The sequence below is a fragment of the Cryptomeria japonica genome, chromosome 8, assembly GCF_030272615.1.
Source record: "Cryptomeria japonica chromosome 8, Sugi_1.0, whole genome shotgun sequence".
Taxonomy (NCBI): Eukaryota; Viridiplantae; Streptophyta; class Pinopsida; order Cupressales; family Cupressaceae; genus Cryptomeria; species Cryptomeria japonica.
The window spans coordinates 725,900,022-725,926,965 of record NC_081412.1 but is presented as its reverse complement, the minus strand read 5'-3'; the positions used below and the strand labels follow the sequence as shown (position 1 = coordinate 725,926,965).

The 26,944-nt window shown below is 38.0% G+C and overlaps 1 protein-coding gene across 1 annotated transcript in view; it reads left to right on the top strand.

Moving 5' to 3' along the window:
• The window catches only part of LOC131857942 (uncharacterized), a 42,402-nt gene extending 15,521 nt beyond the window's left edge, over window positions 1-26,881 (top strand). The window contains exons 2-4 of the mRNA XM_059210733.1: window positions 22,543-22,822; window positions 22,975-23,411; window positions 26,866-26,881. Coding sequence (XP_059066716.1) covers window positions 22,543-22,822; window positions 22,975-23,411; window positions 26,866-26,881 — 733 coding nt within the window. The remainder of the gene's footprint in view (window positions 1-22,542; window positions 22,823-22,974; window positions 23,412-26,865) is intronic.
• The last annotated feature ends 63 nt before the right edge of the window (window positions 26,882-26,944 follow it).

The window sequence follows — 26,944 nt, the reverse complement described above, 5'->3', positions numbered from 1 at the left end:
AGTTGATGGTCTCAAGACAAATGGTGACCATGGAGCCTTTAAAAATCCTCTTCCAAACTACAAGAAGGATGAAGCTTCAACCTCGAAAAATACACGTGGAGCTTGTATCAATCACATATACAATAACACCATCAATCATATATTAGTTGAAGACAATCGAGTAAACGTCATCACAATTAGAGATAAACGTGAACATGAATCTGTCAATGTAACAACCGGAGCTCAAAAATATGTCTTGAAAGGGCATATGTCAACAACACACACCGTACCCAAAATTCAATATGATCTAGTCAGTGAACTGCGCAAAAGTCCTACTCAAATATCTATACTAGAGTTTCTGAAACTTTCGCCAAAACACAAAGGCATATTGGAACAAGCATTATTAGAAACAAATGTACCTCAAGATCTGGATGCTAACAAATTCCAAGCCATGATAGCTCATATGACAGGGCCTCATAACCTCAACTTTTCTGAGCATGATAATATCTCATTGAGCCATCCACATAATACTCCACTCCACATTGAAGTCTTGGTCTACAAGCATTGAGTCAAAAGAGTATTAATAGATGGAGGAGCTGGACTCAATATCTGTACCTTAAAACTTATCCGTGCATTAGGCTTCTCTGAGCAATCTATTGATCCACGCAAAAAGATCACTATCAAAGCATATGATGATGAAGAAAGATCATCTAAAGGAACAATAATGTTGCCAATTCAAGTAGGACCAATACAAAAGGACACTATGTGCCAAGTCTTGGACATAGACCTCACATACAATATCTTATTGGGTCGACCTTGGATACATGAAATGCAAGCAGTACCTTCTACTTATCATCAGTGTGTTAAGTTCCCCTACAATGGATAGGAGATTTCCATATCAGCAGATCATAATCCTTTTCAACATTGTAATGCTATGGAGGCAGCCCAAGACAGCTTGGTTCCACATAATAGAGAAAAACAAAGTTACTCAACACCAGATCCTCAGCAAGAAAAGTCTACATCACTGTCTATAGATTTCAAGCAGAAAATGAAAATCAAAGAATAAGGCATGGGAGAGTACTCTTTGGAACCCATGTGTTTGACCAACTTACCAACATCACCTAAATCTCATGGATTACCTATAGCATCAACGCATCAAGCAATCCAGCCCATCACCAAGTTTGATGGCACATTTATCCAACTAGGCACTCTAGCACAATAATCAGAGGAAAAGGACATCCTTAGTTGGTTGTACAAAGATGAAGAAGAAGACAGAGCAGCTACTATAGAGGTAGCTATACCGACACACCTATATGGAAAAGGCTACTTAATCATGCAACAAATGAGATACAATGGCAAAGGACCCATTGGAAAACATGAGGAAGGTGTCACAGAACCATTGGATCCTCCTTCACAATTCAGTAAAGACAAAAAGGGATTAGGCTTTGAACTTACTCTACTACCAAAGAGGGAACCACATAAATATAAAAAACCTCAGTGGAAAGAAAAGAAGAAATACAAAGAAGACTCTTGGTAGGAGGCACTATTTGAGTCAATTGAGACAATATGTAAGGAACATGAACATCAAGAATGAAAGCAACATCAAGAGAAGCCCATCATTCAAAAGAAGGCAGCATCTACAGAAGTACATCATGTTCAAGAACCAATATCCAACAAAGAAGAATCACCTCCTAATAACATCATTCCTCCCCGAGGAGAGACAATATATGAACAAATGCAAAGAGTGCAATCGGGATGTGACACAGAATCAGAGAAAACTATCAAACTTGTATCAATCATCAAAGACCTATTCTCACCCTACAACATATCAGTCCACAGCACTGCCAGAATCTGGGATAATACCTCTGAGACTAATTCCAATGAATATTAATGGGGCATTTGTTCTAATTTTATTGAAGATATTTATGCAAATGACAGTAATACACCCATCTCTCAAGAAGAACGCGACACGGAATCTAGACCACTTGAATTTGGTCCACAAAATATATATGATGCCAAGGAAAACGAGCATTGACATTATGAGCAAGTCTATACGGAAGATGATACCATCAAAGACCTTGACGAAATCCTTAACTTCTGTAACACCCTGGCCAATCACGATGATACCTTTGTCCTGACACTTACAGTAGCAGAACTTGATCCACCAAATGACTCCTTACCACTTGTCTTTCTTGACCTCATAGACTAGGACGAACCTGAAACTCATGATATACCAATTTTCCCAAATGACAAATCCATTATCCATTACTTATGTACCGTTAACCCAGAGATAGACTCTACCAGTGAACAAAGTAACGACATATGCAATCAGGGGAGTTTCAAGTCTCTCAGTCACAAAAATGAACAAAACAAAGGATCTGCTACTGAAAACTAGTCAGTGGCAGCAATAGATCACAAAAAAGTAAAAATAAAGGACGCATCTAAGGGTGAAAACCTTTTTAAGGCACCTAAGGATGGGAAACTTGACACTCTTTCTGAGCATTATCATGAACAATCACCCATATTGATTAAGCCCACTCAATCAATCAACATTGGCACTACAGAAGCAGCCAAAAATATACACCTTGCAGAATCTTTGACAGATGAAGAAAGATCAGAGTTTATCAATTTTTTTAAAGAAAAGAAAATCAACTTTGCTTTGTCGTATGCAGATATGCCCAGGATTGATCCACAATTGATCATGCATCACTTGTCCATTAATCCAGGAGCTAAGCTAGTCAAGCAAAAATTGTGAAAGATGAATCCACATGTAGCACTCATGGTTAAAGCTAAGCTGAAGAAACTATTAGATGCCAGGTTCATTCGACCTATCAACTATGTTGAATGGATTTCCAACATTATACCAGTATCAAAACCAGATGGCAGTATCAAAATATGCACTTATTTTAGAGATGCCAACAAATCCTATCCCAAGGATGACTTTCCTTTACCCAGTATTGACATAATTGTAGACCTCACAGTAGGCCATGCAATGCTATCACTAATGGATGGTTTTTCAGGCTATAATCAAATCAAGATAGCCCCGGAGGATCAAGATAGAACAACATTTACCTGTACTTGGGGAACATACTATTGGAATGTCATGCCTTTTGGCTTAAAGAATGCAGGAGCAACTTATCAATGAGCTATGACGATAATCTGTCATGACATGATGCATACCTTCATGGAAGACTATGTGGATGATTTACTAGCTAAATCATTCACCAGAGCAGATCATTTAAACATCTTGGAAAAGATTTTTGACAGATTGGAGAAATTCCAAGTCAGGCTCAACCCTAAGAAGTGTGTATTCAGGGTTACGTCAGGCAAATTACTAGGCTACATAGTTTCGGCTAAGGGTATTGAAGTGGATCCAACAAAGGTACAAGCCATTATGGAGATGCCACCACCAAAGAACATCAGTCAGCTCAGATCTCTACAAGGATGACTCCAATCAATCAGGCAATTCATTTCTCAATTAGCAGATAAAATTCTCTTGTTCAATCATTTGCTACATAAAAATGTACCATTCAGATGGGAGGCCAAATGTGTCAAATCATTTTATCAAATCAAGCAGTATTTAATGAACCCACCAGTTCTAGTACCACCAATAGTAGGGAAGCTACTTATTCTCTACATTTCAAAAATAGACATATCATTGGGGGCATTGTTAGCACAAGAGGATCAACAAGGCAAGGAATGAGCTATCTACTACATCAGCAAGACATTGAACATATATGAACTCAACTATACATTCATTGAGAAGGCTTGTCTAACAGTGGTATTTGCTTCTCAAAAGTTTTGACACTACATGCTAGCTCACACAATTAAGCTAGTTGCAAAAATTGATCCTCTCAAATATTTACTCAGCAAGGCAGCTCTTACAGGCAGATTGGCTAAATGGGTCATGATTATCAGTGAGTTTGATATCCACTACACAGAACGACGAGCTATCAAAGGACAAGAAATTGTAGATCAACTGGCTAAAGCACCACTACCTGGACAACAACCTATGGAGATCAAATTTCCAGACAAAGACATTCTTGCTATCTCTACCAAACAATGGACCCTATACTTTGATGGATCTTATACTCAACATGGCTTAGGGGCTGGCATTCCGTTCATCACTCCTGAAGGGCACACCATACCAAGATCATATAGGCTTATGTTTCCATGCACAAATAATGTTGTTGAATATGTGGCACTGTTTATAGGCATCAAAATGGTTGTAGAATGGAGAATCACAGAATTAAAAGTCTATGGAGATTCACAACTAGTCATCAATCAAATCAACAATGACTATCAGACAAAGGACGACAAGCTACTACCATACAAGTGAATGGTGGATGATTTTAAATAATATTTTGTACACATCACCTTCGAGCAAAGCTTCACTACTACAAATTCCAGAGCAACAAAATCATTACGAGTTTCTGGTAGAGCAACTATTCTCACCAGCCTATGACCATTCTGATTCCCATGTTATCTATGCCTTGACCGGTTCAGACTCTCCATTATATGGACCAATACACGACTATCTTAAGAGCAATATCCTACCCATTGACTTATCCCGAAACCAAAAATGCAACTTTATCCGGCAAGCCACCTGTTATACTCTTACTATTGATACTTTGTACCGTCGAGGTCTAGATGGTACTCTTCTTCGTTGCCTTGATCGTAATGAATCTGACTCCACTTTACAAGAGCTTCACGAAGGTATCTGTAGCACACATTCAAGTGGTCCTACTCTTGCTAAAAAGCTTCTAAGAATGGGATATTACTGTTCGACAGTGGAACAAGACTCTTATCACTTTGCAAAAAAATGTCCTAAATGCAAAATCCATGGCAATCTTATACATGCACCAGCACAGGAACTGCAGCCATTCACAACATCCTGGCCCTTTTGCCAGTGGGGACTGGACTTGGTCGGCAAAATTAATCCTTCATCTTCAAATGGACACAAGTTCATTATAACTGCAATAGAATACTTTACCAAGTGGATTGAAGTGGTCCCCATGACCACAATAAATAGGAAACAAATAGCCTCTTTCATCCTTAATTATCTGATCTACAGATATGGCATTCCAAGCTCCATCATCACAGATAATGGATGACCTTTCAAGAACCAAGATGTGTGAGAACTATGTGAAAAATTCAAAATCCAGCACCATTTTTCTATACCTTACTACCCACAGGGCAATGGTCAAGCAGAAGCATCCAACAAGACAATATTGAAAATCCTAAAGAAAATAGTGAATGATGCAGGCAAAGATTGGCATGTACAACTCAATCCAGCACTTTGGGCATATAGAACTAGCATCCGCACACCAACAAGAGCTACACCATATTCATTGGTATATGGATCAGAAGCAATTTGACCCCTAGAGGTAGAAATTCCATCTCTCAGAGTCTCTTTAAAAGCCCTAATTCCAGATGAAGAGTATCGAGTTAACCGACTGCAAGAGCTCAAACTTCTAGATGAAAGACGTCAATGTGCCTACACTCATCTCAAAGCATATCAGAAATGCATGTGCAGGAGCTACAACCACAAGGTCATTCCCAGATTTTTTAAAATTGGTGACCTAGTACTCAAGGAAAATCCTAGGAATCAGCAAGATCGAGAAAAGAACGAGAAATTTGAACCTAACTGGTTAGGTCCCTATGTCATCATATCAGCCTATGGATCAGGCACCTATCAGCTAACAACTTTAGAAGGAGATGTGTTTGACGAACTGACTAACAACATCCATATGAAGAAATACTACACTTGAGTAGTCTAAATGCATGGAAAAGTAAAAATAAATCAAAAATCAAAAATCAAAAAATCAGGAAAAGGCAAATAAAAAGGAACAATAAAAGCAACTAGCGAAAACCTGGCAAACAGGCGCTATTGTGAGAGGACGACTCCTCTATCTATATTCATACCATTATATCCATAGTAAAACACTATCGGCCATCGCTCGACATTTTTATCACAATATCCATCCAAGACATACTAAGCGTAGTCACTATCCTGGTTTATCATCGTATCCTTTCACCGCATCTCACCATGGCTTGGTAATCCTTGTACATATCTGCATTAAGAGGAACACTCAGCTAGGGGTGGTATTAATCAACGTGCAGCACATTCAAGACATCAAAAAATTGTCACAAAGTCAGAACATCATATCGAGCAAACAAAACTCAACAATCACAAAAACCACACATTGATCACTTAACGAGATTTACAAAATATGATGGATGATTTTCTTAAGTATCAAATGTTGCATCTTGCATAAATTTTTGACTATTTTTGCACTTGAACTTTTTGAATTATTGGATCCTCTACATGTTCTCAACAAAAGCTTCAAGCTAGAGAAAGTCGTGGGGACTTTATTTTTTTAGTTTTTTGTCTATGAGGCGATCATTTGTACTGTGTAAATACTTGTCTCAAGACGTGATTCACGACATATCACTGAAGACATGATTCCACTTTACGCATACAAATGGTTTAATCTTGTCTGTTTATACGCAATCTGTACTCAGGTCATCCTGGTTCAATTATACCTTGACGCTTGTGCTATCTTGCAAAATAAAAAATCGTGTAAATTTTTCTCAGGTCATTATGGTTCAATTATACCATTATGCTTGTATAAATTTTCAACATATCCCAAAACAAATCAATGCTCAATGATGATACCTATAAAGAAAGAAAACAACATGTGGCTATACAAGGATGACGAATATAGAATGAGGATGCTCAAGTCAATTAGTTGCATATCATTTTAGAATTAGTTGCATATCATTTTACAATTAGTCACATATCATTTTAAATCTTGCATTAACAACATATCATTATCATACATCTCATTTTCAAGATACATCTCACAGCATATCATTATCATACATCTCATTTTCAAGATACATCTCATAGTGTCTCTCATCGGGCCACCTGTTGTCGCTCTTTGCAAACTCATTATGAGCTCCTCTACTCGACCTCAATGCTCTATCTCAGTATCACGCTCTGTGGTCAACTAAATGATCTAATGTTGACGCACCAACAACTGTGTCTGCAACTGTTGCACTAACTACTGCAAAGATCTAATCTGTGCATCCTCCAGATGTGTCAGAATCTGCATCTGCAGGGGTACCTGTGAAGGGGTACCCCCTGTCCCTCTGCCTGCCCTCAGTGCTGGTGGAGGTAAAGCATCTAACCTCCTCCTTTGGGCCGGTCATCTGAAGTCATCATACCCTCCCACTGCTGCTATCACCTCCCCAACCCTCTCCTCACCCCCAGCTCTGATAGCCAAACCTCCTCTCCCTCTATCCATCGCAGCCCACCGCACTACTCTCTCCACCCGTATCCCTCTATCACCACCATCTCCACCCCTATCTCCTCTCCTCCCCTGATCCAATCTCCCTCTATCCCCTCGCCGACCTCGGCCACCTCCTCCACCATCTCCACCATTGTCTCCTCCTCCATCACCACCTCCCTCATCTACCTCCTCACCTGCCTCTCCCCGTCTCCCTAGTCTCTCAAGCTGATCATCATCATCATCATCAAAAGCGGGAATCATCTCCACTAGATCTGATATCCTGGCCACTGCACGCGTTGTAAAGAGTGCTGCAAACTTGTCAGTCATCCCTGCATCCACTATATTAGGGGCATAATCCCATATCTGGCTGGCTAAATGAAATAAATCCTTCATGACCACCGCACTATCATTCGTAGGTCCCCAATCCAGAATATCCTGTCTCTATCGAGCATATAGGCATGCTCCCTATGGAATCCCCTGTTGTCGACCATACTGCCGCAACACCCGGCTATGCAGAAACCTCTCAATAATAAAGGGTGTCTGCCCTATCAGATACCTGGACATATAAACATAAGGAATCTCCATCCCGTCCTCTGCCCATACCTCGCAACCTGTATATGGTCGCCAGACGACCATATCAATATCATCCAAAACTCTCCTTTAGTGCTCTAGCTTGCCCAACTTACGCTGGACAACTATCCCTCGATATCCGTATGCGTACGCACACCCAACAGGCCTAACTCTGTCCGCCAGTGGCCTAGCTGCGGGAATATGCTCCCATGCCCATACCTATAGTAATGTGACTCCAGCAGATAGACTGCTATAACCCAATTATACTACCTGATGCAACCGATCCCCATGCAAACCGACGACCCTGCATCACCATGTCCTCCAAAACCAACCCCCATCTTACTGCCAGTCCCTTCGACCTAAAGTTGGGACATAAGAAACCACCTATAAAACCTGCCAACACTGATGGTAGGGGAGCGTAATCCAAATCTAAGAACTCCTGCCAGGAGATCTCGTATCCGCAAACTGTGTCATCCTGCAGAATCTGGCAAAGTGCCTTTGTACCACCCCCCTCAGTCTGCTCATAGGGTAATAATGCCCCTACCACAAGAATCTACAGAATCCAATAGCAATCCTCAGGCGTGACTGTGATCTCGCCTATCGCCAAATGAAAGGTGTTTGTATCACTGTGCCACCTCTCAGCTAATGTTGTCAATAAACCTTGGTTCACAATAAATCGAGGCATCTCTAACAATGAGGACATGCCACACCTCTCAATAATATCTCTATCAGCATGTGTCAATCGTGGTATCAATGACCACGGTCTCGAAAATCGCTCTCGTGACTAAACCACTCCAATACGCTCCTGTCACAAAGCAAAACAAGTCCAATATCAGTTTCCTCCTCAAAAAAATTCATATCAACTTGAAACTTTGAAAATCTAATCAAGTTCCACATCATATCAATCCATTTTCATATCAAATCATATCAGCTTGTAACACAACTCAAGTTTCACATTCATATCAACTTGTAACACAAATCAAGTTTCACAATCATATCAACTTGTAACACAACTCAAGCTTCACATCCATATCAGCTTGTAACACAACTCAAGTTCCACAATCATTGCAGCTTGTAAAACAACTCAACTTTCAAAACAATGATAGCAGGCACAACTCTTATTGGACAAACTTATCAAAACAACGACAACAGGCACGCAGACTGACAATTTGCACCTATCTCGCAGAACTGGCATCAACCTACCAATTTTCTTCATCCAAAAATCACACTTTACCAAAAATTTTCCCCTATGCGCTAAACAATCTTGTCTACGTGCTAAATTGCTTACCATACGTTACCCTGTCCTCGTAAAGCGCTACCCAATCCACCCTCTGTGCTAGCCAGCACCTATGCACTACCCTATCCTATTTTTGCGCCACCTAACCTACCCCAAGCGCTAAAACTACCCTATGCGCTATCCTACTTGGCTCTTCCGCTATAACCCTTCCCCGCTACGCTAGGGTATACCTACGCGCTATGTAGGCCTACCCGTGCGACCCCCTAGAAACCCTATCCGCTAGGTATCTCCTATGCGCTACCCATTTTTCCCTCTGTGCTACCCTGTGATCCTGGTGCGCTAACCTAGTCCTAAGTGCTATCCTAATTTACCACTACGCTACCCTAAACTTTTCGGATGCTACCTATTTTATTAAAACCTACGCGCTACGAAACCTATCGTATGCACTACGCTTTGACCCTGACGCGCTAAACCGATAAATCTGCATGACAAAATTGAAAACATGATAAAAAATGACAAAATAAAAAATCCAAAAGGGGTCAAACAGGTTGACTTACCGGTGGTCCATACGCGATGGGCCTCTGATATCTCCGCATGCGCTCGAATCGATGAGAAGCATAAGGAACCGACATATTGACTTCTCTCCAAATATCACTTTCTCCAAGGTCAACAAGCACAAATGAGACAAAAGAGATCACTTTTTCCCTTTTATAGGGTAAATCAAAATTAGGGTTACATGGAGGGACGCGTAAATTGCTCACAGTGTCTCCTACAACCCTACCAAATATCAATATCAGGAGATGAATCAATTTACCATAGTCAACATAGCCAAAAAAATTACAATGCAATGAAATTTATCAAATTTATCTAAATCGAATCAAATTTTCAAAATTTTTTATTCATCTCCCGAGGGGGCATTATCAACATCGGTTATCAAATCTGGGGCACGACATGAAAATCTAAAAACGACATAAAAATTGATCATAACTAAATCATGACGACACATCATTTTCTTTGAATCAACATGTGCACACATGTCACTTCAAAGAGGGGCAAAATGTAGATGTATAAAATTTACTGTATTCCTAAATGAATATTCAATGTTCATTTTATTCCCATTCCTCCATTTAGTTAAAATTAATTTAACTAAATCACCCACATTCTTCTATTTAAATAAATAAATTATTCAATTTATTTAGTTAAATTCACTTAACCCCTTTACATCATTTAATTAAATAAATCATTTTATTTAATTAAATCCCTTCTTCTTACTTTTAATTAAATTTACATTTAATTAATAGTTTATCCCAAATTGAATAAATCTAATTTATTCAATTTTCCAAATTGCAACCAAATTGAAATAAAGCAATTTATTTTAATTAATTCTATTTTCCTTCACCCACTTGCATTTTCCTACATCTCCCACTTGCATCCTAAACCCTATTCCTAATTTCTTCTAGAATCCATCTAATCCTAATCAATTAATCCAAACCCATTCATTATCCCTTTTCCCTAAATTTGAGGAGGTCACTTCTCAAATTTGGAGTAAAGTCTTCTAAAAGCATTAAAGCCTTTATCCATTCAACAAGCTAACTTGTTGAATACCCCCAAATTTGGAAGGACTCTTACGAGTTTGTCCCCAAAGACTTCAAACCATTAATGGTTAACTAACCCTTAGTGGCATGGTTAGAGACTTTTTGACTAACTCAACCCTCTTCTAACCTAGGGGTCTCATCAAGCATTCGTCGCTTTGACCATGGTTATCCCTTTAACCTTTGCACAAGAGTTTACCCCTTGGATAAAATCTTTATCCATTGGATAACCCTAACCTAACCTTAACCCTTACCTCCTAAGGTAACCATAAGGTCTTCTCAAGCATTTAATGCTTCTTTCATCTCCTCTCAACCAGTCTTATGTTGACAATTGTCACCATTTCATTGGTGAAAATTGTAAACATGGATTGATAACTTTCAAACCTGGCCCTTGATTAAATCCTTCAATCTTGACCATCCATTGCCCTATTTTCACTATAAATAGAGCTCTCATTCCTCCATTTTGAGGATCCATGTAAGCTTTTAGTATCTCATTTATGCTCAAATTTATCAATACATCTAGCTTCTCTTTGTAATAGGAATTAATCTAATAAGAATTTTAGACTATTTCCTTTATCATTAGCTTAAATCATTAACTAGTGTATTGCTACTAATCATGTCATCTTATAATCTAGTTTATTGCATTTGTAGAATCATGCATAGATAGGATGCATTTCATAATTAAATCAATCATAAGCATCCCTCGTTCTTGCATTCGTCATCCCTAAGCCACTTTTCTCAGTGATCTGAGAGCAAAGGCATTGGCTTGAGGGACCTTGTGAGATAGAGAACCATGGAACCTACCTTGGGAAGTTGAGTCATTCTTCATGACTCCATAACTTGCACCAAGAAGTTTTGTGGGTGTGTGGACAAGCCTCTTTGAACATAATTTTCACATTTTAAGTTTCATCGCCCTGCTTTTCCTGCACACAATATGTATTGCTTATCTATTCTACATAATGAGGAGATCAAGAAATAGGTTCAGGAGTTAGTCGAGTAAGGAGTGATTCAGCCAAGTACATCTCCTTGTGGCTTGCCGATTGTACTAGTGTCAAAGAAGGAACGGTCCTGGAGTATGTGTTTCAACTACCGAACCCTAAATAAGATCATGATAAATAATAGGTATCCTCTTCCTTGTATTGATGATTTACTTGATCAACTAAAGCATGCAATTTATTTTACTAAGCTAGATTTGCGAAATGGTTATCATCAGATTAGGATTGTAGAAAATGACATTTGGAAAATTGCATTCAAGATTAAGCAAGGACTATACAAATGATTGGAAATTCCTTTTGGGTTGTGCAATGCACTAGCCACTTTCATGCGTGTAGTGAATTATGTATTTTTTCCTTTCATTAACAAATTTGTAATAGTCTACCTAGATGATATCCTTGTATTTAGTAAGTCTTGGAATGATCATGTAAATCACTTAAAGAAAGTTTTTTATGTTTTGAGAAATGAAAAACTCTATGTAAAGATGTCAAAATGTGATTTCACAAAGACATCTCTAGTGTACTTAGGCTATGTCATAGGAAATGGTCAGTTGAAAGTCGACCTTGCCAAGGTTGAGGTAATTATAAAATGGCCTAAGCCAAGTACAATAACTGAAGTCAAAAGTTTCTTAGGTGTTGTTCAATACTGGAGAAAGTTTATTTCTATATAGCATCATCGTTACATGCATTGACAAGTACAAAGATAACTTTCTAGTGGAGGGGACCTTGACAAAAGGCTTTCAACACTTTGAAGGAGACATTTAGCACCACACCTATTCTGAATTTACCAGATTTGCAGAAACCATTTGAGATCGAAACTGATGCAAGTGGATTTGCCATGGGAGCAATTCTAATGCAAGTAGGTAAGCCAATATGTTATCACTCTAAAACTTTCACATCTGCAATAGGTAAATATCCTACTTATGATAAGGAACTGTATGCACTAGTTAAGAGTGTTAAGAAATGGAAGCACTATCTAATGGGAAAAGAAACAATCATCCACACTAATCACTAACCACTACAATATTTGCATTCACAATAAAAAATGCAGCAAAGTAGGCACTTTAGGTGGATGGGATTCCTTCAACAATTTAACTTAGTAATTAAGTACAAGAAGGGTATCCATAATAAGGTAGTAGATATGCTTTCCAAGCCTCCTATCATGAATGCTTTGGTTATCCTTCAGGGAAGTTCCATGGTTCATGAAAGTTTCCAAGAACAATATGCCATGGATGAAAACTTTAAGGATATTTATGCAACTCTAATTGCAGGCAAACAAGTAGAAGAAAAGAACTACTATGTGTAAAATAAGCTATTGTATCATTTAGGAAAGTTATGCATTCCTAAAGGTAAACAAGCACAAGTAGTTAGATAAGCTCACACGTCATTGAATACTGGACACTTTAGCATCAACAAAACAATGACAGTTACAAAAATATTGTTATTGGCCTCACATGCAGGAAATTGTAATTAAATATATCAAAGGATGTATAATGTGTGCAACCAGTAAACCCAATAACAAGAAGTTGGGGTTGTACACACCTCTTCCTATTCTATCTCAATTTTGGGAAAGTGTTTTGATGGATTTTGTTGGAGGACTTCCCATGTCTAAAAAGGGGCATGACTATCTATTTGTAGTAGTTGACAGGTTTAGCAAAATGTGTTTTCTAATGCCTTGTAAGAAACAAGTCACAACTGAATTAACAACTCATATGTACTTCCAAAATGTATGGGTCCATTTTGGGCTCCCTACTTCCATTGTATCGGATCGAGATTCTTGTTTCCTAGGAGAATTTTGGTCTACATTATGGGATCTCATGGACACAAAGCTAAAGAAAAGTATAACTTTTCATCTTCAAACATAAGGATAGAAAGAAGAGGTAAATAGGACAACTATACACTTGCTTTGAGGCTACTACAAAAAACATCCCAAGAAATGGGATGCGAGTATACATTGTGTAGCATGCCTATAACCATGCAACACATTCTTCTATAAAAAGGTCTTCATTTGAGACATGTTTTGGATATTTGCCGTGAACTCCAATGGACTTCACCTTTGAAAAAGATGATGTCGAAGACAAGCGGCATGAAGCAGAGAAGGTTTTGAAGTTCATTTAAAAAGTTCAAGTTATTCATCAGGCAGTAGAAGCTCAGTTGGAGAAGATCCAAGCCAAATACAAGGCTTGACATGACAAGCACCGCACAAATCATCATTTTCAGGTTGGCAATAGCGTTTGGATACATATCATCAAGGAAAGGATGCAAGGTGTAGGTAAAATGCTTAAGCCTATCAGATATACTCCCTTTAAGATCTTGGAAAAGATTGGTACCAATGCCTTTCGCCTAAATCTTCCTCCATATATGCAAATTTACTCAGTTGTAAATGTACAAAATCTAAAATTGTATGAGCCTCCAATGATTCTAGATGAGGAGGCTGATGTTCAAGTCCCATCAGTTGATGACCTTTCACCTGAGTACATGTCAGAGCTACCATAGGATTTCATCCTTGACAGAAATGTCAGATCTTCAAAAAGAGGTGCTATTGAGTACCTAAAAGTAGGACGTAAAGGGATGCATCCTAGCAAAGCAAAATGGATGGAGGTTGGAAAAGTGAGGGAGTTGTATCCTCACTTACTTTTTGAGTAATCAAGCTTTCAGAGGTCCAAAAGCTCTCTAGTGGGGAAGATTGATCCAGAAGTATATGCTCAAATCGATATGCTCACGTGAAACCCCAAGAAAATCTCCTACAACAAAAAGTTTGTTTGGTCAAAAGTTGGTTGGGAGAATCAAACCTCCAATCTCTCATCTCCAAATTTTCCTCTCGGACCGATATTCAAGGTTCGAGTGGTTCAAACCCCCAACCCCAATGTCCCCACTCTTTTCATTACCACTAAATTGCCCACGTATTTCGGGATAAAAAGGGCAAATAATTTATTTAAAGAAACCATTGAAGATAAGGCCTAGATAAATCAAACTCAAAAACTTAAAATTAATATTCCCAAATAATGTTGTTAAGGCTCGATTATCATGAGCTAGATTTTTTTAAGGAGGGTCGGGTTTGTTTTAACTATAAGGTTTATTTTAAGGATATAGGGGGATATGGATGATTTTTCAAATCATATTGTTATAACTCATATTGGGTAAAAAGTGTGTATAAAAGGGGGGTAAGTTGTGAATGAGATTTAGTGGTGATTTGTCAGAGAAGTTTTTAGAGAGCTTGAGTCTTCATCTCTATGCACTGGAAGACTAATATCTTGCTATTGCATTTGAAGGAGGACTTTGTACTCATTGTAATTAGGAGACTTTAAACTTGTCCAAGTTGAAGACCTTGTAACCATTGTTGGAGAATAATAAAGGATCGGTTACTCTGTTGGAGAGGGGCCCAAAGACATAGTCATTTTGGTGAACTCCGTTATCAACTCGTGTTCTTGTCTTCTCTCTTATTTTTCTCTTTGTTAAATTATTCACTTAGTTATTATTGTGTTTATTTAAGCATTTCAATTAAGTTTTCAAGACCTTAAATTTAATCATTGTTCTATTTAATCATACATGTGCAACAGTCATAGATCCTAACGTTATATCAATAGGGCTTGTATCATGATTACCATGATATCATTGGTGCAGGAGCACCTAGTTTTTAACTAGTTTTTTTTTTTTTATGCATTTCCAAATTTTGGAGTGACTAATCATATTTAGGGTGAATGAATGAATAATGGATTATGGTTAGGTCCACAAGTGTGGTTTAGAGTTATTTGAAGTGTATTTGTCATCAAGGTTTGTTTGTTTTTTCAGTTTTGGCCAATGTACCCTTGTAAGCCTAAAATGGCATTATTTTCCAAAATAGGGTAAAAATCATTGTAAGGCCTTATTAGGCATTTGTTCATGTTTGTTTGATATTAGAGAATAATCCAAGTGGGTTTAGAATTAATTGAAATGCCTAAGTTGCAAAAATGCAAATGCGAGCAAAAGTTGTCATTGTTGCCTGACAACTTTTTACAACTTTTTGAGCAACTTTGCAAAATTGAGCAAATCGGTGGTTAGGAAACCAATGAGGAGTTGGTTATGACCAAGGAGGAATAAAAAATTCTTTTTTAATGATTGTACACGACTTGGAAGATCCAGGAGCAAGTTTGAATAACATTTGAAGACAATTTCGAGTTTTTTGCATAAATTGCTATCATTTTGGTAGCAGCAGTCCGTACCAAATGGATTGAACTTATTACTGTCCTTCCATGGTGGTTTATTAAATGATATTGTGTTGCTCAGGAAGTGTTTGTATCCTTTCTTAATGCAGGTTTTGTGTGTGATAATTATTTTTCTTATACTGGACTGCTCTCGGTCTGAGTAAGGGTTTAATACCCTAGACATGGTTTCAACTTGAAATCCTATTGTGTTTATTCAATGGCCATTGGGATTAAAGTCATGGAACCTTTGTATAGTGTGCGTATTCTTTGGAATGTCCTGGAGATTGTTTGGAAGCCACTTGCCATCATATCCTAGGCGAGCTCTGTCATAGCCTGGCTAGAAATATGACTGTCATTTTAGTCTTTGCTTGCAGGGATGAACAAATGTGAATGTGCTAGGTGTTTGGAATGGAAGCATGAAGCATATCAGAGTCTCAGTGAAGAGATGGAGGTGTGACAGGGTGTAGAAACCAATAAACCCTATTGGAGAAGACTGTTAACTCTAAAACCCTCAAAAGTGCCATTTTTGGGATCCGTACCGGTACGGACAAACTAGACAGCCTACCCTAGTGAATCCAAAAGTTTGTCCAAAAGGGTACTTGGATCACCAAATATTTTGGGGGATCCTTTGAAGGTTTTCTAAGTAATTACACAAAAACCGGTAAGGTAGGGCTAATAGGGGCTCTAGGGCTACTAGGCCTAGAAAAGAGGAAGAAGAGGAAGCGATGGGAAAATGGAGAGAAACCAATTGAAGAAATACTTGAATGGAGTTGAAACACTTTCTTTACATCCCTTGTGACCCTTGCAAATGTGTGTTGGAGGTTTGGATAATCTAATGGTTGGATTTACTCTGGTGAATCCCAACCATGCTTAGGAACAACTGTAGAAAACAAATTGATAAGGAGCACTCCAAAGGAGTTGAATTGTTTGACTTGTTAATGGCCAAGGTTAGGGTGATGTAAGCCCACTAAAACATCTTTTACCCACCTATTGAGCAAGGTATGACTCTTTTTGTGAGAATCTCCCCATCACTCATCCCACCTTACATTTGAAAATTTTAGTTATGATATTGTCCTTTGAATGCCTTGTAGGATTGATCAAAGTATGACCATATAAGCCCAAAAAAAGCATAGTCTCATCGATCAATTGTATATACAGGTTGGCAGGATATAAAATTAACCAGAACTTAATTTATCTAAATTGTCCCATATCTTCCTTTGTATTTGTTGGATTTTGCCAAGATCAAGAGGTCAATGAAATGTACAAGATAGAGACATAATATGGGACAAGAATAAACTGTATTCTCATCAATAGAAAAATGATCAATAATTGTTCAATAGTTGTTGTTGTTGCATACAATGTAGATGAGCCTGCTTATATAGGCAAGGCTAGGGATATGTATGAGCACACAAATATGACATGTGGCTCAATAAGAAACAAGGGTAGGTAGGAAATAGGTGTGGGTAGGTAGGAGAAATAATATAATATTCCACATGAGGTGGATCACCCACCGAAGGTGGAATTATCACTCCACAATAAGTGGATATGATAGTGTAATAACAAGATCAACACCATAAGAGGTGGAATTTCTCCTACACACACTATCCCAATGTGGCACAAACACCCAAGTGTCTCATATCCAAACTACTATGAAATGCATTATCCTAAGTAAAATTAAGTAAGTGTAATAATATTCATGATGAATAATTATTTACACCAACAGTATTTGATGCTCATTCTTTTGGAGATAAAAACCCATTTCCCACCTTTCATTTAGAGTTGTATGTAGTCATTCAATCCCTCTGGTCCTTAAAAAATTGTGCACCTATCTGTCAGTTTTCCTTATCAAATATCACGGTAGTGGTCTGTACCTTTAAGTGGATATGTTTGAATCCAAAATAGATTCCCTTCTAGTTAAGTAACTTCATGCATCAACAATTTCTATTTATCAAGCATACTTTCCATATTTCTTATGCTTCTCCTATCAGCATGGATTGAAGTGATACAGATTTATAACTATCACATGTTTTCCTTCCTTGATTCTTTGGCAAACTTCTCCTTCATCGTTTATTTTATTTATTTGAGTCATTGATAATCTCACATTTTATTTTGTATATGTTCATTATTTTTCTTTTCGAACTGAGTTCCCATGTTATTGGTATTCTCTGACTCTCCTTTATCTTTGAGGTTGTCTATTTGTAGTGAAATCTTTCCATTGATTTGATGTGTATAGACTTTATTCTATTCTTATTCCATGCTTTGGCTTTGCTTGTTTAGCCCAAAACTTGTGATTAAAGGGGTATATGCTTTCAACTTTCTTTTTCGTTGCATTACTTAAAATCTGTCATGTTGTAGTAATGTTTGATTTCTTATATCTTATTTTACCTTTAATATTAATTCTTCCAATCCATCCCATCTTTTTGGATTGGAGTTGATTATAAGTTCTTCCTCTTGTATGACTCCCCATTCGGCTAATTTGTCTACAACCCCATTTGCTTCTCTATACACGTGTGATAAAAAAATCCTCAATTTCTTCTAGAAACCTCCATACTTCCTACACCCAACTTTAACCTTCCAATTTGGTGTATTACACTTAGATATTGCTTGTATGCACAATAATGAGTTTCCTTCTATTTCTATGTTCTTAATATTCTTTTCTTTACACATTCATAACCCTAAGCCAATGCTTCCATCTCAGCTTCATTGTTTGAAGTATAGCATATCTTTTTTGATATAATGCCCAAACACATTGACCATCATAGTCATGATACATCCTATGGCTACTTGCCTTGGATTTACTTTTGCTAATTTTTCAAAATTAATATTAAATCTTCCTCTGGATGGAAACTTCCAAAATGCATTTTGTCTAAGTATATTTTGTCTTTTAATTTTCCTTTGGGCCTTTTTAAGAGATCCCATCTCTTATGTAGTTCTTCATCCCATCTTGTAAAAATTATTCCCAATTTTATCATATCTTTGGCATTCAATAGTTCACATATACTCTTTGATTTTTCTGAATAATCCCATTTTCATCCATACTCTTTTCTTCAAATTTTGTGCTTCCTTTCTTTCAATATGTTCCAAACTGTCATAGATGGAGCTAGCACCCATAAACTAGCCTACGGTGTGTCTCTCCTACCTCTTGGCCAACTAGTTGAACCAATCTTTCAAATCATCTTGTCTTTCACCTTCCACCCTATGGTGTATTGTATCCAATCCCGACATTTACTTGCAAATGTACAATTTAGTAAAAAGTGGTTGATTGTCTCACTATCTCTATAGCATAATGTGCATCTATTCAGTCCTTGAATACCTAGTGTTTTAAGTATGTTAGTTGTTAGTACTTTTTTGTGTAATGTTGTCCATAAAAATGCACCTACCTTTTGTAAGATTGAGGAGTGCCAACATAAGGTGTTCGACTATGATTTGTCTACCCTTTCTAGTATTTAGATTTGGTATCCACATAAGGTGTTCGGCTATGATTTGTCTACCCTTTCTAGTATTTAGATTTGGTATCCTAGTTTAATAAAGTATCCCCAGACCTTTCCCCATACACTACAAATTTCTCATCCTCGTCAGTCATGATAATCCTTCTCTTAGTAAGTTTATTTTTTAATATTGATTTTCCTTTATTTGCAATTAACAATTGGTCCACATCGAACCAATCATATTGCCCAAATTTTGGAGAATTAAAATTGATGTAATTGCATACCTTGGATCCCACTGCCTACATTAGCTGGTTGATGTGTTCTCTAATATCCTCTAGCTCTTCTAATGGTTTGTTACCATTCCACAACTCTGATTAAAAGTTGGCTTGTTTTACATTTTTAATCTTCTAGGAAAGGTATTCGGTAATTAATCTCCTATTTTCCCATAAGAATCTTTATATGGATGAACCACCTACTAAATCTGCCTAAATCTGCCATTGTCAAAATCCTTTTTGGGTTGGGATCATCTAGATATTTTTGTTGGAATATTTTACACCATAACCAATTTAGGTCATGATACATCTTCCAAGCCATCTTGGCACCAAGTGACATGTTTTGCATTTTCATGTTTCTTAATCAGCACCTCTGCTAATTTTGGTAGGCATTCTACATCCCATTTCATCAATAAAATTTATTCTCATCCGTAAAATTGAATCAAAATTGAAAAGTTATCTCAAGAAATTTTAATGGGAAGGAGTGAAAGAAATTTTATCATCACCATTCTTCCTGCTAGTGTTAACCATTTGTTCTTCCATTCTTGGATTTTGTTCTTGTACTTCTCTAAAACACTTTCTCAATGGTGAGACCAATAGGTGCTAGATATGAGCAGTGCTTCTAGATACTTAGCTAGGATACTTGTTAGTGCAAATCAAAGCCTATTGGTGATCCACTTTTGTAATGTTTTCTTAGTATTAAAAAATATAATTGTTGATTTCTCTTTGTTTATTGTTTTCCTTCCTATCCTCGTGTAATCTTCCTATGCTTCTTTTATTGCCTCAATCTCTTTCATATTAGCCTCTCTGAGTAAAACTGTGTCATCTACAAATTGAGTGTGTAATTGGTTTCAAGATTTGCACCACTTTGATGCCTTTATATAAATAATTTGAATGTTCTTATAATAGCCTATTCCATTAAGATAAATAGGAATGAAGAAATGGGATCTCCTTACCTCAACCCATTCGTGGCTAAGAAAAATATGCACATTGAACCATTAACATTGATTGTATATCTAATTATGGATATACAATGATTTATCATATTTATCCAAGATTCATTAAAACTAAGTCTTCTACGAACTTTGAAGAGAAAATTCCATTTCATCCTATCATATCCATTTTTGATATCCAATATGATCATCATATATGTACTCTTTTCCTTATTATTGTATGAATGACCTCATTTTCCACTATGATATTGTCAATGATCTCTCTATTGGAGTTGAGAAACACAACACCACAGGAGCCTAAAGATCTTCTGCAAGCTAAAACAATCTGTCACAAGGAGAAGCAAGGAAGAAAATCACAGAAGAAAGAAATACACAGAAAATATGCTCAAAAAGAGAGAGCTCAATATTCACAAAATGTGTAATGTAATAATCCTTCTTCTTACAATGAAAAGAAAGAACTCAACCTTTAATAGGTCAAGAAACCCTAAAAGGGAAAACCTAGGTTTGCACATAATAATTAATAAAAGAATTAATTATTATGCACCTAGAGTTAGCTTAAGTGTAAAAGAGATAAAGGGAACTTAAATAATTAAACAAATATTGTTTAATTAATCAAGTAAATACCCGAATACCCTAACACCCCCCCTTAAGCTAGACTTAGGGAGAAGCTAAAACCTAGAACAACTACTAAAAGCAATAAAGATGGGTTCCAGCAACAAGGCTTGATCAGGTACCCAAATACAATGAAATCTCTATGAACTGGAGAAATAGAGAAAAACACATAGGAAAAAACTCTACTCCAAAAAGAGATGGAAAAGAACACCACTGAAGCATGAAGAACCTGCAAACTCTGTCGAAGAATAACTGCTGATCTGAAGAACCTCCACTGAAATAGAACATGGCCAGGTAGAGAAGACTGTAATCTGTATGAGTGTCCTCAAATGACACTACTCGAATCAGAAGGCAAACAAGGCAAAAAACTAAAATCAAAGATACATATGGCATGAAAACACCAAAGCCTAAAGAGCTGATCAATCGAACCATGGAAGCATTAGAACCGACAAGACAAACCTCCCCATAATGTTGAAGAGGGAGAGGGATGGGTACATTGAAAAGAACGGCCAACAAGAGTTGCATGATGAAGAACCAGGAACATCAAAGGTGCTGAGAAAGGTACATGGTGTCGTGGAAGGAACATGCACTTGACACACATCATGAGGTGAATGTCATGGAAGGAACACTCACTGGACAAAGGTAGATGGCAAACAAAAGGCAAACATCAACCCCCCATGACACTTTAGAAGTAGTGCATGTACAAAAAGGCACAAGATGTGCAAGATCCCAAGTAAACAATGCATGATGACACTTTATCTCAGTGCATTTGCATAAATACAATGCGACAATGATAAGAATACTGGAAACAAAAAGAACATCAAAAACCAAGAAATCCTACTCAGAGAAGAGATCCCAGGAGATGAAACAACCAAGATATCCACCAGAGTGCTGAAAAGCAAAAAACTGAATAAAATATGCATGGAGAAAAAATCTGGAAATAAAACTCATATGGCTGGAAAGTACAAAACACATGCTTTCCAAAAATATAAATTTTTTGAAAAATGCAATTCGGATGCTCATTCTACGTCCCCTAGAGTGCAAAAAAGAGACCTCACTTTGACTGAAAAAAAAAAACACAGTCAAACAACAAAATTGGAAAACATTACCAACATTACAAGGTCCGACTCGGAACCAGCTTTCTGACGCCTATTTATTTTCGAAAAAATGACTCCGTATGTCCAAGATATGACCAAAAAATCAAACCCCCCTTCAAAACAAGAGGAAGGGTAGTCTGGTGGCTGTTCGGGCGGAGGTGGCCAGGGAGTGGCGCACTAGTGGCAGATTGGTGGCTCCCTGGTGGTTGGGCGACTATGTATGAGCGACGGCTGAGTTGGGCGGCGAATTCCGGTGGTGGCGGCGACAGCAAGGGCCAGGCGGCGGCTGCAGGGGCCAGTGGGGCTAACAAGGACCAACGGGGAGAGGCAGGGCAGGGGGCCCCGCCGCGAGTGTTGTAGGGAGCGGCTGCAGCAGTGGGTGCTGCAAGGAGCGACTGCGACGGTGGGGGCCAGTAAGGCGAAGCCGCCGGGAAGGTGAGGCCGCAGCGGCAGGAGGCCGAAGGCCGGGGCTGGGAGGCGGCAGGGGACCGGAGACCGGTGGCGGCGGGCCCAGTCTAATAGGTCTGGCGGGGGCCGGACTGTCAGACCAGCTCCAGGGTACAGAAATTTGCATAAAAACAAAGCTCAAAAAAACTTTTCAAAAAACGGAGGTCGGATGCTCATTGTATGTCTCCCAGAGTGCATAAAAGAGACCTCACTTTGACTGGAAAAAAATGACTTCGTATGCCCAAGATATGACCAAAAAACCAAACCACCCTTCAAAACAAGAGGAAGGGGTAGTCTGGTGGTTGTTCGGGTGAAGGTGGCTAGTGGGTGGCCCTCCGGTGGTGGCCTGGTGGAGCTTCGGTGGCCGACGACTGTACCCGGTGGTCGAGCGGGGCTAGTAGGCACTACGGGTGGCGGGGTGGGCAACAATGGGCCAGAGGCTAGCGGGGGTACAGCTGCGGCGGCTCCGGGCTGGAGGCTAGCAGGAGAAGCCAGGGAGCTGGGCGCTACAGCGGTGATGATGGCCAGGGAGCGGCAGCAGCGGTGGTGGGGAGTTGCAGGGAGGTCGGGGAGGCGCGGACACAGCGGTAGGGCCAGGGAGCTGCAGGGAGGCTGGGGAGGCACGGACGCAGCGACCGATGGGACCGGTGACGGCGGGGGTCGGGCCGACGATAGCTGGAGAGTCGGCAGGGGCCAGGAGGGAACCGACGACGGTTGTACAATAGGGCCTGCAGCTTGGCAGGGGGGCCCACGGTACCTTGTGGGGTCGCCCCCCCAAAAAAAAACTTTTTGGCAAACAAATTTTTTTCAAAAAACTTGTGCTCCGTTTGATTTTTTTTTCAAAAAATCAAATTTTAGTCTGCATGCCATAAAAAGGCATTTAAAAAAAAAAATCTCGATTTGCGTGCCAGGGTCATACGACCTGGATCTGGAGAAAAAATACTCCCAGAGGCTCAAGAACCAAAACAGGTCAAATTTTATATGACCATAGGGGTTTTCGGGCCTTCTGAGCACGATGGTGAGGTCCCTTTAGGCCCAAAGTGCTCAGAAAAAAGGCCAATCCCTAAGTACATAAAAAAACTTTCTGAAACCCCAGATCTGCTTCCAATGCAAAAATTCTCAAAACAAGAACAGATAGTTGCAGATCTGAAACTCTGATACCATGTTGGAGTTGAGAAACACAACACCATAGGAGCCTAAAGATCTTCTACAAGCTAAAACAATCTATCACAAGGAGAAGCAAGGAAGCAAATCACAGAAGAAAGAAATACACATAAAATATGCTCAAAAAGAGAGAGCTCAATATTCACAAAATGTGTAATGTAATAATCCTTCTTATTCCAATGAAAAGAAATAACTCAACCTTAATAGGTCAAGAAAACCTAAAAGGGAAAACCTAGGTCTGCACATAATAATTAATAAAAGAATTAATTATTATGCACCTAAAGTTAGCTTAAGTGTAAAAGAGATAAAGGGAACTTAAATAATTAAACAAATATTATTTAATTAATCAAGTAAATACCCGAATACTCTAACACTCTCGGCCTAGACATAATCCATTTTGTTCTTTTGATATTATATTTTAATTTTTTCCAATCTGCTTGCTAATACTTTTGTCGTGATTTTGTAAAAATGTTTCACAAAGAAATTGGATGAAATTTATTGAAAGAGTTAGAAATATGCTTCTTTGTGATTAGAGTGATCACTGTGTTGTTGATAAATTTAACAAACTTTTTCTTCTTTCTGAATTCTTCTATTGTATTCCAAATGTCCTTGCCTATTAGATTCCAATATTTTTTATAAAAACTTTGTCAAGTTTTGGTCCGACACTGGTTCTTTGTCTAGAAGTAGGTAGAAAGTTGTTGTTTGGGCTTCTAATTGGTTCATTTAACATATCATTATCTACTTTTGCTACACATTTAGAGCTTCCATCCAATACTCTTGCAATGTTGTTTATACCTTTCATATGATCTTTTCCCAATAGCTCTTTGAAGTGTTTCACAACCTCTTTTTCAATTGATTGCCTATCTCTGGCAATGCCTCCGTCCTTTGTGGCTATCCCATCAATCCTGTTGGAAGTCTTTTTGGCTTTGAAACACACATGAAAAAACTTAAAAATTTGTGTCCCCTTATTTTTTGCCATATTTCCCTTGCTGTGTCTTGCCAATATGCCTCTTCCTATTTTTCTTTCTAAAAATCTCCCTAAAATATTTCAAATTTGATTACTTTGTTATTCAAATCTTTTAGTTCTTATTCTATTCTTCCTTTTTCCTCAAAAATGTTCCCGAATAGGTCTCTATTCCATGTCTTAAGTCTTTTTTTAATAAACTACAATTTTTTCATGAGAATATAACTCGGGGTGCCTTTCTCTTTGCATTCATTCCACCATTTCTCTATCAAAGGTAAGAGGTTCTCTTCTCTCCACCATATATTTTGATACTTAATTGCTTGGTTTATCTAACTTTAGAATCTTCACAAGCATTGGAAAGTGATTTGAAGCTAAAATAGGGAGGATAGAGGTATCCATCATTGTATCATCCTCTACGCAATTAAGAGAAATAATAAATCTGTCAAGTCTCTTTGATATGTTCATAAAACCTGGTCTGCGATTGGTCCATGTATATATACCATTGGATATTGGGTAGTCAATCCCTCAAATCTCACTAATAAAGTCTCTAGACAATCCTCCATATTATGATTTACTCTATTAATGCCTCCACATTTTTTTGTTAAATTCGTTATTGCATTGAAATTGCCCCCTAACACAAATGGTTGATCCCCCAATTATTTAATGTCGTTTCGAATCATTGTTAAAGTGGATTTATTATCCTTTATTTTTATGGACCCATACACATTGAATAACATGAAGTTCTGGGTTGTATTGAAATCTGATACCCAACACTCCATCCAATTGGAATGAGTCTAAATTAGGTATATAGTGATATTTGTCCTCTTCCATAATATGGATTACACATCCATGATTTTCAATAATTCATGAATTTTTCTGCTTCAGTTCAGTTTCCTAAAGTAACACTATGTATGTTGATTTTTTGTCCAAATGATGCTTAACTAAGTGTTGCTTGTCAAGGGTATTTAGGCTCTTGATGTTCCATATAGATATCTTCATTGACCCCTTAGTGTTCAGAGATTTGATAATGCTCATTAATCCTTTCTCCAATGCCTCCCCCTCCCTTTTTTGCTTGTTGGACTTCGTTCCTATATACCTTTATGGGTCTTTCCCAACCGCTTAGCCACTATCTGACTAATCTATCCGGATTCAACGATTCCTAACTCATTAGTCTCCATGAACTATTCATTTTTTTCCAACTCCTGCATCTCTATTTCTTCTATTCTTGGGCTTTGTATCTCTTCTTGATTCTTTAGTGTTTCTCTTGTCTTTTTACTGAGATTCACTCCCTGTTGGAAATTGGATTTGTTATAGAATCAACTTTCTGTCATCGCAAGCAATCCTTCCTTTTGGAGATCTATGTGATTTATCCATTTCTCATCTAACATAGTTAGAATATTTGATCTTTACTTGGCTTAGGTTTATTTGTAGTTTGGGATATTCCTTTGGAATCCCTACATGTAATTTGTCATCTAGTACATGTATGAGGACAAGTCATTTCTTTTATTTTCCTTTATTAAGGAATATTAGTTTATCTTCCTTAAGAGGATGTTGACTCATTGCACACACATATTATGATTGGTGGCATTCATAGATTTGGGAGTTACTTTGTATCTCCTCTTCTCATCTCTATTTAAGAGATGCTTCTCCTTCCATTCTTCACTTTAGATATCATTGTAATGAGCCTCTCTCTCTCTAGGCTTTGCCTTCATTCATAATACATAAAGGGGTTTTTCTTTTCTTTTCCCCTTTCAAAAGCTCTTGTGTCTCCTCTTCAAGTTTTGGGTGATTTCTCTCAAGTTGCTCTCTATTTGGTAACATTACTTCAAGCAACATACTTACTTGGATTTATTTTTCATTTCCTTGCTCTTGTATTTCCTTTCATGGTATCGGAGTAGGTTACTAATCCTTGTTTAAGTGAAAGTTAATGAAGGTTGTCAGTGTTCATTTTGTAGCTCACCTTTCTTGGAGGCACTCTTTGAGAGAAGAGAATAAGTTTGTTCTTTAACATTTTGTTGTACAGGTTTTGGTTTAAGTTTTTTTTTTTTTTTTCAAACTTGTTAACAAGTTTGCATGCAGGTCTAATCCATTTTGATTCTATTTTAAAAATATATTTTTTAAAAGCTTTGGAAGGCTTGTAGCCAAAGTCTTCTTTTGG